The sequence below is a fragment of the Mesoplodon mirus genome, assembly GCF_964341445.2.
Source record: "Mesoplodon mirus genome assembly, chromosome: 1".
NCBI classification, from domain to species: domain Eukaryota; kingdom Metazoa; phylum Chordata; class Mammalia; order Artiodactyla; family Ziphiidae; genus Mesoplodon; species Mesoplodon mirus.
This window is the reverse complement of record NC_138976.1, coordinates 84,907,641-84,924,099: the sequence shown is the minus strand read 5'-3', so window position 1 is coordinate 84,924,099 and position 16,459 is coordinate 84,907,641. Positions and strand designations below refer to the sequence as shown.

At 46.5% G+C, this 16,459-nt stretch overlaps 1 protein-coding gene across 1 annotated transcript in view; it reads left to right on the top strand.

Moving 5' to 3' along the window:
• Positions 1-1,956: 1,956 nt before the first annotated feature.
• GNA14 (G protein subunit alpha 14) overlaps positions 1,957-16,459 on the top strand; it is a 201,626-nt gene continuing 187,123 nt past the window's right edge. The window contains exon 1 of the mRNA XM_082615248.1: positions 1,957-3,670. Within this exon, the coding sequence (XP_082471374.1) occupies positions 3,547-3,670 (124 nt within the window). The 5' untranslated portion in view covers positions 1,957-3,546. The remainder of the gene's footprint in view (positions 3,671-16,459) is intronic.

Here is a 16,459-nt window from a genome sequence, read left to right as displayed (position 1 = left end):
GCAAAGCAATAAAGCTATTTCTTTCTGCTTTGCCCAGAACTCTGTCTCTGAGATTTAATCAGCCACCAATGTACAAGAAGCCAAATTTTGGTAACAATGTTGCAAATGAATCAGTAACTTAAAATTATTCCCAACCCTTCCCCAGATCCTAAAGATAAGGAAAATAAAGATGTGAATTAAAAAAACAGAAGTATAAAAATAATTGACTTGCGATATCCTAGTTTTACAATCCTCTCTAGCTACCACTCGTCAATAACAACTTTTGGTTTATGATTATTTTTACACTATCTTATAAGTGTGAAAATCAGCAAAGAAATAATTGATGTTAGAGTTGGGAGATCCCTGAGTTTATTCTGGTTCTTCCTCTTTTACTTTACAGCTGAGGAAATTAGGGCCTAGATTACTTTATGCAAGCTGCCCCCAATAATTTTATACCAGAGAATTAAAATCAAGCAAAAAGCTATGACTCAGAGCAACATACCTTGTTGGCATATGTTCTTTTAGTCCCTTAAAAATGCATTATGTGTGTTCCCATAATAAAATTTGTATCATACTGTTTATATTTTTGTATCTTGACTTTTACACTCCATATATTTTGAGGTTTTCCCCCCAAATCTTTGTTATTCATATGTTTGTTACATATTCACATATTTAATGACTATATAATATCTCACTGTATGCATAATACCATAATTTATTGGAACTATTCACCTTTGTTGGGCATTTAGATTGTTTTGAGTTGTTGTTACTAGAAATAAAAACTTTGGCCTCTCCGATTATTTCTTAAGGGGAGAATTACTAGTTTGGTCAAAGGGGATGGACATGTTTGAGGCTTCTGATACACACTGCCAAATTCACCAGCCCAGGAAAGTTTTGCAGATTTGCTATAAACAATACACTTCATATCTTTCTTGCAATCTTAGCAACTTTAGACCTAACAGGAGAGTTATTCCAGTTAACTTGGGAGTTCAAATTTGCCCTAATTTTAATCATTTAAAAACTACTAATAATTATGACGCAATTATTAATTTGAGAAGCTAAGAGGTCTTATTCTCAAATTGTAAATGAATGTAAGAGCTAAGAGAGATGTGTGAATAAATGGCTAAGATCATGTCCAGAAGCTTTCCTGTAGGGGTCGCTGTTACTGTCAATTTATGCCCGCAAGGAAACTAAAATAATTATACATTTAAGAATGTATGCAGGGCCTCCCTGGTGGCGCAGTGGTTGAGAGTCCGCCTGCCGATGCAGGGGATACGGGTTCGTGCCCCGGTCTGGGAGGATCCCATATGCCGCGGAGCGGCTGGGCCTGTGAGCCATGGCCGCTGAGCCTGCGCATCCGGAGCCTGCGCATCCGGAGCCTGTGCTCCGCAACGGGAAAGGCCACAGCAGTGAGAGGCCCGCATACCGCAAAAAAAGAAAAAAAAAAAAAAAAAAAAAAGGATGTATGCACATGCATTTTTTTTTTTCCGGTACACGGGCCTCTCACTGTTGTGGCCTCTCCCGTTGAGGAGCACAGGCTCCGGACGCGCAGGCTCAGCGGCCATGGCTCACGGGCCCAGCCGCTCCGCGGCATGTGGGATCTTCCCGGACCGGGGCATGAACTCATATCCCTTGCATCGGCAGGCGGACTCTCAACCACTGCGCAACCAGGGAAGCCCTACACATGCATTTTTAATGCCCGATTCCTCTACATTCCCTAAAGTGTAAAATAAATAATAAGACCTTGCAGCCAGATAGCATCCTAATGCCAAGTTCTTTATAAAATGACATATACCACTCTCTCCACTCAATATGCTCCTCAGTTTGAATTGATTAAATATATGCTACTCCTAAGAAAGACACTTAGGCTTGTTATTAATAGAGGAAGCATTAGCTAATTGCCTAACGCCATAAAGTGTTTACATGGCACATGCTGACTTGAAGAGAAGGAAAAAAGAAAATATTCATTGCTGTGGACGACGGGATCCCCTCCCTCCGCCTTCACGTTTCTGCTTTTCCCGCGAAACTCTTTGCCCTCTGCCTCAAAATGTACACAGAAGACAAAATCAGATGTTGTCAATACGCATTCTATTGTGCCATTTGAGTACAAAGAGGTGCTTTTTAATTTTTAAGTTTTTATGAATGCAGCTCGAACGTGATCCCCACGTTCCAAGAGACAGGCCAATGTGGCTGTGTGGACACAGCTTTGCAAGGCGGCTATCAGACTTCAGGGCTGGGGCAGGGAGCATGCCAGGGGCTGCTGGAAACGGGTCAGCCCTCTTTACGAAGCAGGAGTCTTTCCCATCGTAAAATGCAAAGTAGCCAGCCGTTTTCCATTCCTCACGTCCTCAACCCTCCTCGTCCGGCGGGTAACGAGTCCGGCGGGTAACGAAGGGGCCAGGAGGATATTTACCCTCCGCTCTCGCACTTCTCTTATTTAACTGAACCCAGGGGCAGCTGCTTCTGAGTGCAGCGCCAGCCGGCTCAGGCCCAGCCCCACCTTTCAGGCAGACTGCCGAGCTGACCAAGGGCTTTGGCCGAGCCGGCGCTGGACTGGGGCGTCCGGGAAGCGGAAGGAGACCGTCTAGGAAACCGCGGTGTGCGTGGTGCTGAGGCTGGCGCGAGAGGCTCAATTTCAGGTCGGCAGAGCTCAACCTCGCCGCCCGCGGGCTGCGTCGCGCTGCGGACGCTGGGCTCCGCTCCTCTCGCAGCTGGGAGGAGTTGAGGCTGCGAGTTGGCGAATCTCACTCACCTGTCGGAACCTGGATCCGGACAGGGAGCTAGGCCTGGCGGCCCCTCGGCCCACCGTCTTCCCCGCGCCGGGGCGCCACGGCCAGGGAGAAAGGTGTGGGGGCCGCTCCCCGAAACTCGAGACGCCTGGGCTCCGCACCCCAGCTCCCTGCTCACCTCTTTCGCCCCCAGGAGCCCTCGGCTTGGAGTGCCCCGAAGGCCAGCTCGGGCAGACGCCAGGGCTGCGGGTTCGAGAAGCTCCGCCTCCTTCCTCCACTTAGAGCCACGGGGGCCTCCAGGAACTTTTCCATTCGGTCTTAGGCGGCGAACACTGCTGAGGTTTTCAGAACTTTGTAGGAAAGGGCCAGCCAAGGACCTCTGCCTCCATCCCACGCCTTGCCTGCCACCTGCCTGGGACACCCCCAGGCCGGGAGATCCCGCTCCCCACCGCCCCCGGCAGCGACGCCCCAACTTTTCACGAGCGGTCTGCGCTCCCTGTCACGCTCCTGTTCCAAGGGGCGCGCTGATCTTCCGGGGGCCGGCAACGCTCTCTCCCCCAGCTCGCCCTCCTCCCACACGAGCGAGCTTGGGGCTGGGTAAGCCCAGATCTGCGGTGCACTTGCGCGTTCCCAGAGCTCCAAATTCGCCCCCGCCCCGGAGCCGACCCTTCGAGGAGGGATTGAGCCCTAGTGGTCCCGGCCTTTTACTCCGAAACTCGAGTCGGCCCCCCAGTCTTTTCCCACCGACCTCGGGTGCCGTCGGGGACCGGTCAGGAGAGCGGCCGGCGGAGCGTCCGGGCCCTGGAAACGGCGTAGCCCGTCGGGGGCTGCGCGCACCATGGCCGGCTGCTGCTGCTTGTCCGCGGAGGAGAAGGAGTCGCAGCGCATCAGCGCCGAGATCGAGCGGCAGCTTCGCCGGGACAAGAAGGACGCGCGCCGCGAGCTCAAGCTGCTGCTGTTGGGTGAGTGGCTGCGTCTCCCAGACCCCCGAGCGTCGAGTGTTTCCCTCCCGGCCGCTTCCCTCGCGTGGGACCCGCCTGGAGGACCTGGAGCCGAGCGGGGTGCAGCGCAGCTTCCTCTCCCTCCCCAGGGGCTCGCGGATGGCAGCAAGTTGGGCCCCGTCCTTTGCACCTCCAGCTGGGCGGCATTCGAAGGCACCCCCTTTCTTACCCCCAAACAGGGCTGAGATGTAACATTCGACCCCTGTCTGCTTTCCCCGTTGTGCTTTGCCTCTCTCCCTAAAGCCTCATCCACCCCGCCCCTCGGTCCCCAGCGCCGTACAGCCTCTGCAGAACCGTATCTTGGATGTTGGGGGTCGGTGGTGGGGAGCTGCTTGATCCCCATCTTGGGTTCAGCGCTAGCTCTGCCCCCTGCGCTCTCAGGTCTAAACAAGCACGGGGGACCGAGAGCTTACGAAGTGTGGAACTGCGCTAAATTTTTCTGGGCATCACCGCGCAGTGATGCGAGCAGGTGATTTCTCCGTTTGAGAATTAAAAACGGAGGACGGAAAGTTGGCGAACTTGCCCTGACTGAGGAAAGAAAGGCACAGCAGATACCGGGTCGGTCGTCGGGGTGAAGCCCAAGCCTTAACCACTGTCCCACCTGCCTCCCGGGGGTCCCTTTGGGGAGGGCTGTTTGCCGAAGGCCCACACCTCCCTAGCTCAGATCCGCTCAGCCTGTGCTCGTATGCTCGTTCCTAGGGGTGGGACTCCGCTGCCCCAGCCGCGCTGGATAGTTCTTCGTCGGGTTGTTTTGGCCTCCGCACAGGCCTAGGTGGGACGCCCACTTTCAAAAACGGAAAGAGAATGTTAAGGTTTGCCCCAAATATGCCGTAGGGCAGGATTCCTTCTCTCCTGACGTTATAGAACCCTGTTCATTCCATTTGCTGTTTGAGGAATATTTACCTTTTCCTTCTTTCAGACCGGGGTAGCAGCTATCATATCTCTCTAGAGAGCTGCGAATATTTCAACTTTTTCTTTCATCTCTTCCAGACAGGAATCCTCTCTTATACCAGTTTATTCATCTTTAATATAAGGAGTCACCCTCCCAGAAAGCTTCAAGGAAAGAAAAGTCCATTTAGCTAGAAGAAAATAGAGAAGGCTTTTTGTCAGTTTTGCCTTCAGACCTGGGCAAGGGAACCCCTGTGTAATTATTCCCTGGGTTTAGCGGGGCAGGGTCTGCCCTTCCCCAGGCTGTGCCCTTCCCCACTGGGCTAGGTGTCTGCAGGTGGGCCAGACTGCCCACCCAGAGTCCACATTGCCCACCACACCCCAGACCCCCATTGAAATAGGGAATTCAAAGACCCCAAGCCTACTCTGTGCAAGTAGGGGGAGCAGACCCCCTCCCTGAGGAGTGCCCTAATGGGGCAGCTGTACTGGGGTTGTGGAAGAGCCTGGAAATGTGGGCTGAGGGCCTACAGGTGTGCCCAAAAGGCCTCCCTGGAGGAGAGATGGAGCCTGGGTGGGGAAGGGAAGGGATTCTGTCCATTGGCTGGGGCTGCCCTCTCACACCTGGCCCAGAACTCTGAGGGGTCTGAGAATTCTAATTGTACCTGGCCTTCCAGGTTGTTCTAAAGCTGCATATGTCAAGGATTCTGTGACAGTCTGCTAGAGGATAGCAGTTTAAAGTAATTATGTGGGCCCTCATTGTCCTCTTGCCCCGGGCCCCCCAGAGGTTAGGGGCGGGCCTGGCTTTAGCTGCATACTTTTTCTTTTCAAGGACAGGCTGAACCCTCTTTCATTGTGAAATACTCTGATCTGTGTCAGTGTGTGAAGTTCAGTGTCTGGAATATACCAGGAGCTTGACAAATGAAAATTAAGCAGTAAGCTGAGCCATTCTGCATTGGTGATAAGCCTGTTCCAAGTAAAATGCTTGGATTTACTCATGCTCAAACTAGGGTAGGAATGTTTGTAGGTATGTTTTCCCTGGAAGTCATACTTAATCCAGGTGATGAGAATCCTTCTTTATACCCGCCAGGCCCTTGCCCCTCTCAGCACTGCCTGACCTTCCAGGGTCCCCCTTTTCATCGTGCCCAGCTGTGACTAGCACACAGTCTCAGTGCTAGTCACTCAGAAACTGTTAGAAAGTTTCCATACCACATGGAATTGTCTACAATCCCAAGGATGGACTTTGAAACCTCTGGTTTCTTTTACTCTGTAAGGGAGCAGGTCACACGTGCATTTCTTAAGATAGAGGAGGAGGAGGTGACGCCAAAGATAAAGGAATCAGGGAATGCTGTTTTGTCTAAAGTCATGCAATTTGAGTGAAGAAAAAAGAAATCACCTGAGCCTCTATAATGGGTGCATTAGATGATCTGCTGCCTGGATACCTCAGGTGAAAACTCTTTTGCAAATGGGAATTTAGGATCCGGTGTGGAGCATCGAATGACCTGAAAGGCCACCAACTCTTTGACAAGGAAGCATGCTGTTGCAACTAAATGATTTGAGGATGTTTCCAAAGTGCATTCAGTGGGGCAGTATCCCGTTTGTGCTTAATAAAAGCATGGGTCAGTGTCTGCAGGGAAAGATAAAAATTGCTGTCTGTTTGGGGCTGGTATTCGCAAGATGTCAGCGTGGTGCTCTCTCAGTGGAAGGAGATGGGGGAAATAAAGGAGACGGCTGAATTTAGTAGAAAGAAATTTCTTATCAGTTCTTCAGATAAAAGCAGGACAAAAGAGTTCTGATAAGAACCCTGATGAGCACCACTCAGTATAGGAAGAAAGTGTCTGGACAATAGCAATTAAATGGGGGAGAAATGTGATCTTTTATTGGTTCTTGGTGTGGAATGAGGCTTGGGAAAGTGTTGCTTGTTAATTGGGTTGAGGGTCGCCAGCAACTCTGATGGCTTAATTTTGGATGCAGACCTCATCTTGGAACTGTCTGGAAGGAATGTGTACTGGGGAATTGATATTTAACTTATGCTGGTATAGGGATTAAAAATGTAGGTTCTTAAGCCTAACTGCCTGGGTTCAAACCCTGGCTCTACCCTTTCTTAATTGTGGACTAACTTCTCTCGGGTCTGTCTGGCAGTGGTAAGTGTCAGCTAGCATCACACTGTTTTTGAGCACCTTTAGCCACCAGCGAGGTGTCATTTCCATTTTAGTTGACCAGTTGTAGGTCTCTAGCAGTTTGTGTAAGTTGTCCTGGTCGTGCTTTAACAAAAATGTTTCACCTTGAGTTCGCCTTACTGTTTTCTGAACCTTAAGCTGACTTTAAAATCTTACTCTCCTTACACTAAAAAGTTGAAAAATCTGAGTCCCCCAAAGTTTTATTGCATTGGTTATAACAAAATTCCATTTTAGAACTCACTGTCACGTTCCTGGGCTGTAAGTCTATTAGAGGGAATGGCATAGACAGTATGGGTTTCTCAGTAGAAACCGACAGAATTTTCTTGCTTTGTGAGGAGGAGAGGGAGCAAAATGGTGAATATGCTCATATCCCTTCCTCTTGGCTTTGTTTAATCCAGAGTGCCAGGCACGGCACCGGATTTGCGCAGTGGTTCCTGTGTCCCGCCCCCATCGCCTTTGGAGCACGTTCTTCTGGCATAACTACGTGCTCCAGTCTCACCTCATACCACTCTGCCCAGTCCAGGAATAAGACATTTCACTGCAGAGCCTTGATCACTTTTAGTAGAGAACTGCACCCTTTCTTCTAAGATGTTTACGCCGCTTGAAACAAAGATATCAAGTCCCCTAACTCAAATCAATCACCAGTATAGTATCTAAGCACCTAAAGAACCATATCTCTAAAGCACTGAGTCAGAGGATGAAAATTTTGAGGCTGTGCTGCTGTGAGCAGATTTAAAATGGAAAAATCTACCAGTGAAGTTTGACGACAATGTAAAAAAAAAAGGCTTAGACCTCAAAGGTTTTCTTTTTCGTAAAAGATAAAAAAAAAAAAATATGGCTTCTAGTCTATATCACCTTTTTCTTTTTTTCTGTGATACATGAATCACAAGAGAAAAGTGTCCTCGTAAGGAGCCCCATGTGTGGCGCTGCAGGGAGGGAGATGGCTGGATTGAGAAGGCAGACAGGGTGTCAGCAAGTCAGTGTAGCCAAGCTATTGTGTTACTAAAGGCAGAGATTGAAATTCAGGCAAAAGAGGGACTTTATTGGAAGGATTCTTACCAGGGCATCTCATGAAATGAAAAGGATCAAATAGTAAAAAGCAGGAAAGCAAGTGCCAGGGCGTTCCTGGGGCCCTTCTCCACGGCCACCAGCATGACTTGGCTCCGTCCCCTTTGGAGCTCTAGAGCCCCCTGGGCCTTTCTTGTCCCTGTCAGAGAGCCTGCGGCCCCGTGTGGGTGAGGGTGCGCTCCTGGATCCATCACTTTTATCTGGGAGACACACAGCACAGACGTGGCTTCATCTGAATGCAGGTGGCCTGGGGCCCGGCGCTCTGCAAGGGCAGCAACCACTGCTGCAAACACTGCCCAAGGAATCAGAAGCGTTCCAGCCGAAATCCCAGGGCTCTGAAAGTGGAAAGCACGGCAGGACCCTCTGCAGAGCCCCGCTTTCATTGCAGCAGTTGGCTGCTGGGTAAATTAATGGCTTATCACATTGGGCAGGGTTCTTGGTTGCAGACCATTTAAGCCGAAGAATAATTTGTTGGCGGGGAAGCAGGAAGCTCATAGAATTGATAGGGATTGGAGAGCAGGCTAAGCCAAAGGGCAGGATCCAAGGTAGTCTTGACATTGGGGTCAGACCAGACTGCCAAGTACACAGCCAGAGACTCGTCACCCCAAGCCGAGAGTCTCTGAGGCTGCCCTGGATGCTTACCTCCACGTGAGAGCCGCAAATCATCTGTGACTGTCTCCTGCTACTCTGTCACTTTTCAAAACCTCAGGCCATCTGATTGTGCCCATCTGCCAGAGAGCTGGGGGGAGAGGCAGGAATGTATAGTGGTGAGAGCATGCTCTCTGGAGCCAGCCTTTGTGAGTGTAAAATCTAGGCAAGAAATCGTTCCCATTGTGCTACCAACCCCCTGTCTGGGCTCGGTTACAAGGTCACTGATAGAAGTAGCATGCAGTTCCCAGAAGAGTATGGAGATAGGACAGTCAACAACATGAAGTCCCCGCTGGTGCCCCTTCTCAGAGAGCAGGGACCGGATGTGTGGTCATAACTTAGAATCTTTTTTTTTTTTTTTAATTTTTGGCTGCGTTGGGTCCTCGTTGCTGCGTGCGGGCTTTCTCTAGTTGTGGTGAGCGGGGACCACTCCTCGCTGCAGTGCGTGGGCTCTCCACCGCTGCGGCCTCTCCCTTTGCAGAGCATGGGCTCTAGGCATGCGGGCCTCAGCAGTTGTGGCTTATGGGCTCAGTAGTTGTGGTGCACGGGCCTAGTTGCTCCGCGGCATGTGGGATCTTCCCGGACCAGAGCTTGAACCCATGTCCCCCGCATTGGCAGGCTGATTCTTAACCACTGCGCCACCAGGGAGGCCCCGTAACTTAGAATCTTGAAGGGAACAGCACGTTAAGGCTCTGGAGACCTGAGTGTTTTGTTTTGTTTTGTTTTTGTTTTGGTGGAGGTAGCCCCTGAGTAGTGGGTATATGACCATGAGCAAGACATTCCCTTTGAACCCCAGGATCCTCACCTGTAAAATGAAAGGCTTGGATCAGATGACCTCTGAGGTCTTTTCCATTCTGTCATCAGATGGTTTATACCAGTGGTTCTCAAAGTGTGTTCCCAGGACCAGCAGTGTCAGCACTGGGAACTTGTTGGAAATACAAAGTCTCAGTCCCCATCAGGTCCTTCTGAACCAAATTCTGGAGTGGGGCCCGCAGGCTGTATGTTAATAAGGCCTCCAGGTGACCCTGATATACATAAGTTGGAGAACCTGTTTTATAGCATTAGCCTGCAGCTCAGGACTGGCCAGCCTCTGCTTGCTGCCCTAGGCTCTAAGGCAGATATCCTTCTCTTTCAGCCGATATCTAGGAGGCCTCTGGCATCAACCTGCCTAGCTGATGCTCTATTTCTTTTTTTTTTTTTTTTTTTTTGGCGGTACGCGGGCCTCTCACGTAGCAGAGCACAGGCTCCGAACGCGCAGGCCCACCGGCCATGGCTCACGGGCCCAGCCGCTCCGCGGCATGTGGGACCCTCCCCGAACGGGGCACGAACCCGTGTCCCCTGCATCGGCAAGCGGACTCCCAACCACTGCGCCACCAGGGAAGCCCCCGGATGCTCTATTTCTTGAAGTTGAAGCAATCTTTCCCTCACCAACTTGATGAAGGGTCTTCAGAGTGTGAGCTGGGTAATCTGTAGTGACTGTTTAGCCTTTGTCCTCAGGTGCCGGGTTGCTGGGCAGAGAGGAAGAGCAGGCATGCATGTATGTACGTCTTACCTTGGCAAGAGTCCTTACAAAAGCAACAGTGTGCATTTGCTTGGACCCTTGCACTTTGATGTACAACTCCAAAAGTTGTGCTCCTATAAATTACAATGGTTTTATGGCCAATAACCATTAAGTAGTTACCTTTCCAGTATGGACTAAGTGGTGCGGAGGAAACATATTTTAGCATGAGCCACTATATATCAGTCTGCTCTTTGAAAGTTCACCCTCTATGGAACATTGGCTGGTATTTCCATCCAAAGGGTAATATTCCTGGTTCTCAAGTTTTGTTTTCTTTCCTAAGTAACTGATACATTCTCATGTTTTGTACTTTTTTAATGAATGAGAGGAAAAGAGAACATTTATCTTTTATTATTTTGTCTGAAAGGCATCTTTTGTATGGTCAGTCAGTTGTCAGTGACCCACAGATGGATTAACTATGCCACTGCTGTCTTGAACCTGCCACGAATAACACCTTCATTTTGAGTAACTCATCCCCAGGATGTTCTTCTGTTGCTCAGCTACTATGTAATTGGGAAATAAAAGCTAATTGCATTACTAAACAAAATGAGATAAATGAAGGTGATAAATCATTTGCAGAATCATCATCTAATGTACCTAGTGGTCTAAATCCTATTTGTCCAAGTCAGTGCCACTCAAAAAGTAGTTGTTGGTCCCGGGCCAGTGTGCATGTAAGACAAGTACAGAAATCAAGAATAAGCATCTAGAAACTTTTATAGCAATTTAACATTGCTGTGGCATCAGAGGGTATTTTTATTGTATTACAACTGTCTGCAACTGCATGGGAAAAATTTAAAAACTGGTCCCTTACCACAGAGTTTGAGAAACACAAGTGCAAACTTTTATAGGGGGTGGGTGGCAAAGGTCCAGAGGACTGGAGAGACTCAGCAGATGTCACAGGGCTTGTAGTCAGTAGCTAACTGACAGTAAGCCATAGTGAGGAGTCCAGTCTCTTAGTTGCCAGCCCATTCTTTCATTAAGTCACCGAGTCTTCACATTGAATTTCATTTCTAAGGCAACATCCATTCTAAGATATGCCATTGATTTGAAAACAGATTTTCACTTACTACACCGTAGGAAATATACACATCAATGCAAAGGCATCTTGATCTTGAGAATGTTAATTTGTGTGGCAATAAATCTTGAAATCAAGGATATAAGGTTATGTTTTTCTTTTTTTCCCTCTAATAGTACACATTTAAAACAAAGCAAAACTGCCCCAATTATTGACAAAGAATTCAATTTCATAAAACTGATTAAGTGCTGAAATTAGATTGGAAAAGAAGCCTCTGTCATATTGCCATCAGCGCACTGAGTTCAAGTAATCTTATTCTATGAAACTCTAAAAAGAGTTGATTCCTAGATTAGTGGGCCTTTTATATATAAAGAAGTTTAAGAAGAAAATTAGAGCAACAAAATGTTGTGAGAGCACCGATATATGCTACTGTTTGCTCCAGTGTCTGAATAACTGTGGATGGGCCACATCCAGGCAATTGGTTGAGTCTAGGAAGAGTTTCACATGAGACCTTGAACTCTATGGCGGCTTTGTTCACCACTGAACCCACAATGTTGAGCACAGAGCCTAGCTTAAACACTGGTTGAATAAATATGTGTTTCTCTGTCTCTATAGTGGTTTCCATGAAATACCAGATGAGCAGTGTGAATTTCTTACAGGAGCTGGACGTCTCTGTTGTTTGGGGCACTGTAGGAACATTCATAGAAGGAAGACAAGCCTGGTTTGGGCCTTGAAGAAAGGCAAATTAGAAAATTCCAGAATTGGTTTGTTTTTTACGTGTATAAGATCTGGGCTAATTGCTCATTTTGAATGTGCTTATACCTGGATTTGTGGTGTCAGAATAAGAAAATTGAGCTTGGATCCTAGAAGTGAAATGATATTTGGAAAAATATATTCTTTGTACTTTCCTAGTAATGGTACTTGCTAAGATTTTGATATGTAAACAGAACTATAGTGGAGACATTTGCTAATTGTTCTTCGCTATTGCTTTATTCTGAAATAATTTGAAAAAAATCATAGTTCATCTCGGTCTTTATGTAATTTTTGTAAACATCTAGTAGTTCTGTCTGTATTTAAGAGTTAGACTTCATGATTTTGGAGACCCATCTCACACTTAATTTTATGAATATGAAATTTGGAAGCTCTAAAAGAATCATTCATTACAATGACTTAAATCCTCTGAAGCTTAAGACCTAGTTTGATGTGTTAAGAGCCACACCCTAACCTGACCAAATTTCATAGGAAAATGACCTCTTTCTGTGCAGCTGGCAGAAGTAAGCATCTGCTATTGCACTAAGTGGGGATATTTGAAGTGGCAAGACATTAATATGTCACAAATATAAATATGTTGTGTTTGTTGATATAAATCTTTGTAATTGGTATTCTTTAAAACAGTGGTCTTCAGATTTTGTAATTTTGAGTTTGTTTTTAAAAATTTGGGAAAGTAAACAAAATGGGACTATCCATTTGAAAAATTTACCAAGTGAGAATGTTAAAAATATTTTGGTATCTTCCTCTAAAAAGCAATTTAAAAGGTGATATTAGACACATTTAACAACTCATTTCTTAACATGTCCAAAATGGAACACATTGAACCAACTGAAGGGTCTTCACTTTACCTCTCCCTGATTCGTGCGTTTCCACTTATCTCAACAAATAGTACCCCTGACCACCCAGGTGCTCAAACCAGAATCTAGAGTCTTTCTTGATCTTTCTTCTACTACACCTAATACTAGAAATGGAATAATAATAATAAATCATTAACATGTGTACATCCCATCATCATTCTGGGCACTTGAAATGAATGATCTCATTTATTTCTCTCTGTGCTTGGAGGTGCAGTGACTATTGTCCTCCCCATTCTACAGATGAGGAAACTGAGGCTCCAAAGCAAGGTTCACCAGCCAGGGTAGAACCAGGGTTCGAACCCAGAGAGTCTGACTCCAGAGCCCTGGTTCTGAATCATGGTCCTGTTTCTGTCTCCCAGAACCAACATCTCACCCAAATCTACTTCAAGAGGCCAAATTTCCACTGTGCCCGCTTCTTGCCATTGTATTTGCCCCAACTCTTGTCTGGATTACCTCATCCTCTACTGCTCCTTAGCCCTTAGTCCATTCTCCATGCTGCAGCCAGAGTAACCTTTTAAAAATGTAAATTGGGGGCTTCCCTGGTGGCGCAGTGGTTGAGAGTCCACCTGCTGATGCAGGGGACACGGGTTTGTGCCCCGGTCCGGGAAGATCCCACATGCCGCGGAGCGGCTGGGCCCGTGAGCCATGGCCACTGAGCCTGCGCGTCCGGACTCCGCAATGGGAGAGGCCGCAACAGTGACAGGCCTGCGTACCGCAAAACAAAAACCAAAAAACATGTAAATTGGATTCTTGTTTTCCCGCTCAAAACCTTTCTATGTCTTCCCATTGCCTTTGGATGCAAATCTAAAATCTATGCTCGGCCCGTGAGACCGTCTACCCATCCCCTGCCACCGCTCTGCCATTATTCCCTGGGATCACTCACTTCTGGCTGTAGAGCCTACTTTTAGGACCTTCAGTGGGCCAAATGCTTCCTTTTTAGATGTCTGCACATGCCAATCCTCTGCCTTCAACATGAGTCCTTACTAGTCTTCTAGCTAACTGCTACTCATTTTCAGAAGGCATCTTAAATATCCCTTCCTCCTGGAAGCCTTCACTGACTCCCTGATCCAAAATAAATCCCCCCAGAATATTCTCCCGTAGCCCATTCTATATTTCTTTTTTAAAATGGTAGTCATCATGGTTTGAAACTCTGTTTCTAATATGGTACCCTTCATCTTCCCCGCTAGACTCTGTATCTGCTGAGTGTAGGGATTATTAGAACCAGTGAGTTCTCAAGATCTTATATAGTGCCTGGTCCTTCCAGAAACATTTGCTGAATGAAAAAATGTATTGCCATTTAGTATCAATATAATTGCCTAAATGAAAGGATATTTTAACTTCAAATAGTGGAAAGGGCTTACTCTTTTTTTTTTTTTTTTTTTTTTTTTTTTGCGGTACGCGGGCCTCTCACTGTCGTGGCCTCTCCCGTTGCGGAGCACAGGCTCCGGACGTGCAGGCTCAGCGGCCATGGCTCACGGGCCCAGCCGCTCCGCGGCACGTGGGATCTTCCCAGACCAGGGCACGAACCCGTGTCCCCTGCATCGGCAGGCGGACTCTCAACCACTGCGCCACCAGGGAAACCCAAGAAAGGGCTTATTCTTAATAGGCGATACTTTAAATTGGATAAATATACATTTATGGCTCACTATTTGTTCATATTAAACTTTCACTTTTGGACTAATGAAAACTTCATTACATACTGACATTGGATTGTGGGCTGATGTTCTGGAACCAAGGATTTATTGCATGCGTCTTATTTGTTTCCTAAGTTTTCATATTTTCTTATGCACAAAAGTGAATACTCTGAATATTAAAAAAAATTTTTAACTTAAAGAGTGGTATATTTGTAGCAAAGACTGCTAGCAGTCTCCTGAATATCTTCTTTCCTCCTTCTGTAGTAAGGTAATATCTTGACACATGACCCGGAGGTAAAGCCTATATTTCTCAGTTTGCCTGCTGCTAGGTGTGGTCATTTGACTAAGTTTATAGCCCGTGGGATGTAAAGTGTAGTCATATAGGCGATTTCTGAGTTGTGACCTTAAAAGGAAAGGGGCCTCCTTCCCTTCTAGAGAAGAATGCTGATTTGGTGGTAGCAGTTAGAGCAACCATCTTTTCCCCATGAGATGGAAGCTGGGTGTTGAGGATGAAAAAGCAACAAGGTAGAAAAGGCCTATATCCCTGATACTATGAAGGTGCCATACTAGCCCTGAGCTAGGAATGATGGGACCCTTTTTCAATAGCAGCTAAGCTGGTACCCTAGCTAATAAAATATTATACATTCTGGTTTTTTTTTTTTAAAGAAGATGTTGGGGGGTAGGAGTTTATTAATTAATTAATTTAGTTTTGCTGTGTTGGGTCTTCGTTTCTGTGCGAGGGCTTTCTCTAGTTGTGGCAAGCGGGGGCCACTCTTCATCGCGGTGCGCGGGCCTCTCACTATCGCGGCCTCTCTTGTTGCGGAGCACAGGCTCCAGACGCACAGGCTCAGTAGTTGTGGCTCACAGGCCTAGTTGCTCCACGGCATGTGGGATCCTCCCAGACCAGGGCTCGAACCCGTGTCCCCTGCATTAGCAGGCAGATTCTGAACCACTGCGCCACCAGGGAAGCCCCATACATTCTGTTTTGCACTCAGCTTTTTAACTCCCAATATATCTGGGGGTTCTTTCCCAATCATATGCAATTCTAAGGCAGAAAATTCAGAATGTAATATGTTTGGGGGAGGGGTGTCTAATATCCAACATGATGAGGATCTTGGCTGGAAGTCAATACCATATCTGGGTCTCTCATTCTCCAGACATTCTAGTGATATATGACATACTTGTATTTTCTGCAGCTGACTTTTCAGATATTTGATAGGGGCTTTTTTTTGTGAGCAAATAAACATTTGAAGCTGCTTGTTTTACTTGATATTGAGTTTGTCGAGGTTGAGAAATATAAAAGCCTAGTCTTCCTAAGCCTTTAATGTCCATTTTAATTTTTAAAAACCTCATAATTTTTTAATAAAAATAATTATGCCTTTCACTTAATTCTTTGATTAGTTTTTAATTTACTACTAAGTTAACTCTACTTATTAATTCGGTGAAGTAAATAAATTTCCCTTAAACACTTAAAAACCTATTAACACATTTAAAAAACCTGAGTGTCCTCAAATGTATCAACGCACTGACAAAGCTGGCAAGGAAAAGCTAAGCATTTAAGTGACTCCAGTGATCTCATAAACCTAAAGTTATAGATTAAATTAATCTTATTCTTTTTTTTTTTTTTTTTTTTTTTTTTTTTTCCTTTTTGCGGTATGCGGGCCTCTCACTGTTGTGGCCTCTCCCGTTGCGGAGCACAGGCTCCGGACGCGCAGGCCCAGCGGCCACGGCTCACGGACCCAGCCGCTCCGCGGCACATGGGATCCTCCCAGACCGGGGCACGAACCCGCATCCCCTGCATCGGCAGGCGGACTCTCAACCACTGCGCCACCAGGGAGGCCCAATTAATCTTATTCTTTTAAACAGTCAAATACCGTTTCTAAATGTAATAAAATAAAATACTATTCCTAAGTGTAATCAAATCAAATAATCATCTATACTATTAACTCCTGTAAACTAATCACAACTCTAATATTCAGATTACTTTGTATCAGATTAAATGCTTTAAATGACAGAATCAAAAAAATTCAGTGCTGCTCATGATTACTATACCTATTCTTAAATTTAACTTGAGTATTATTACTGTATATTTGATTCGTTTCTTTTTTTTTCTTTTTTAATTAATTTAATTTAT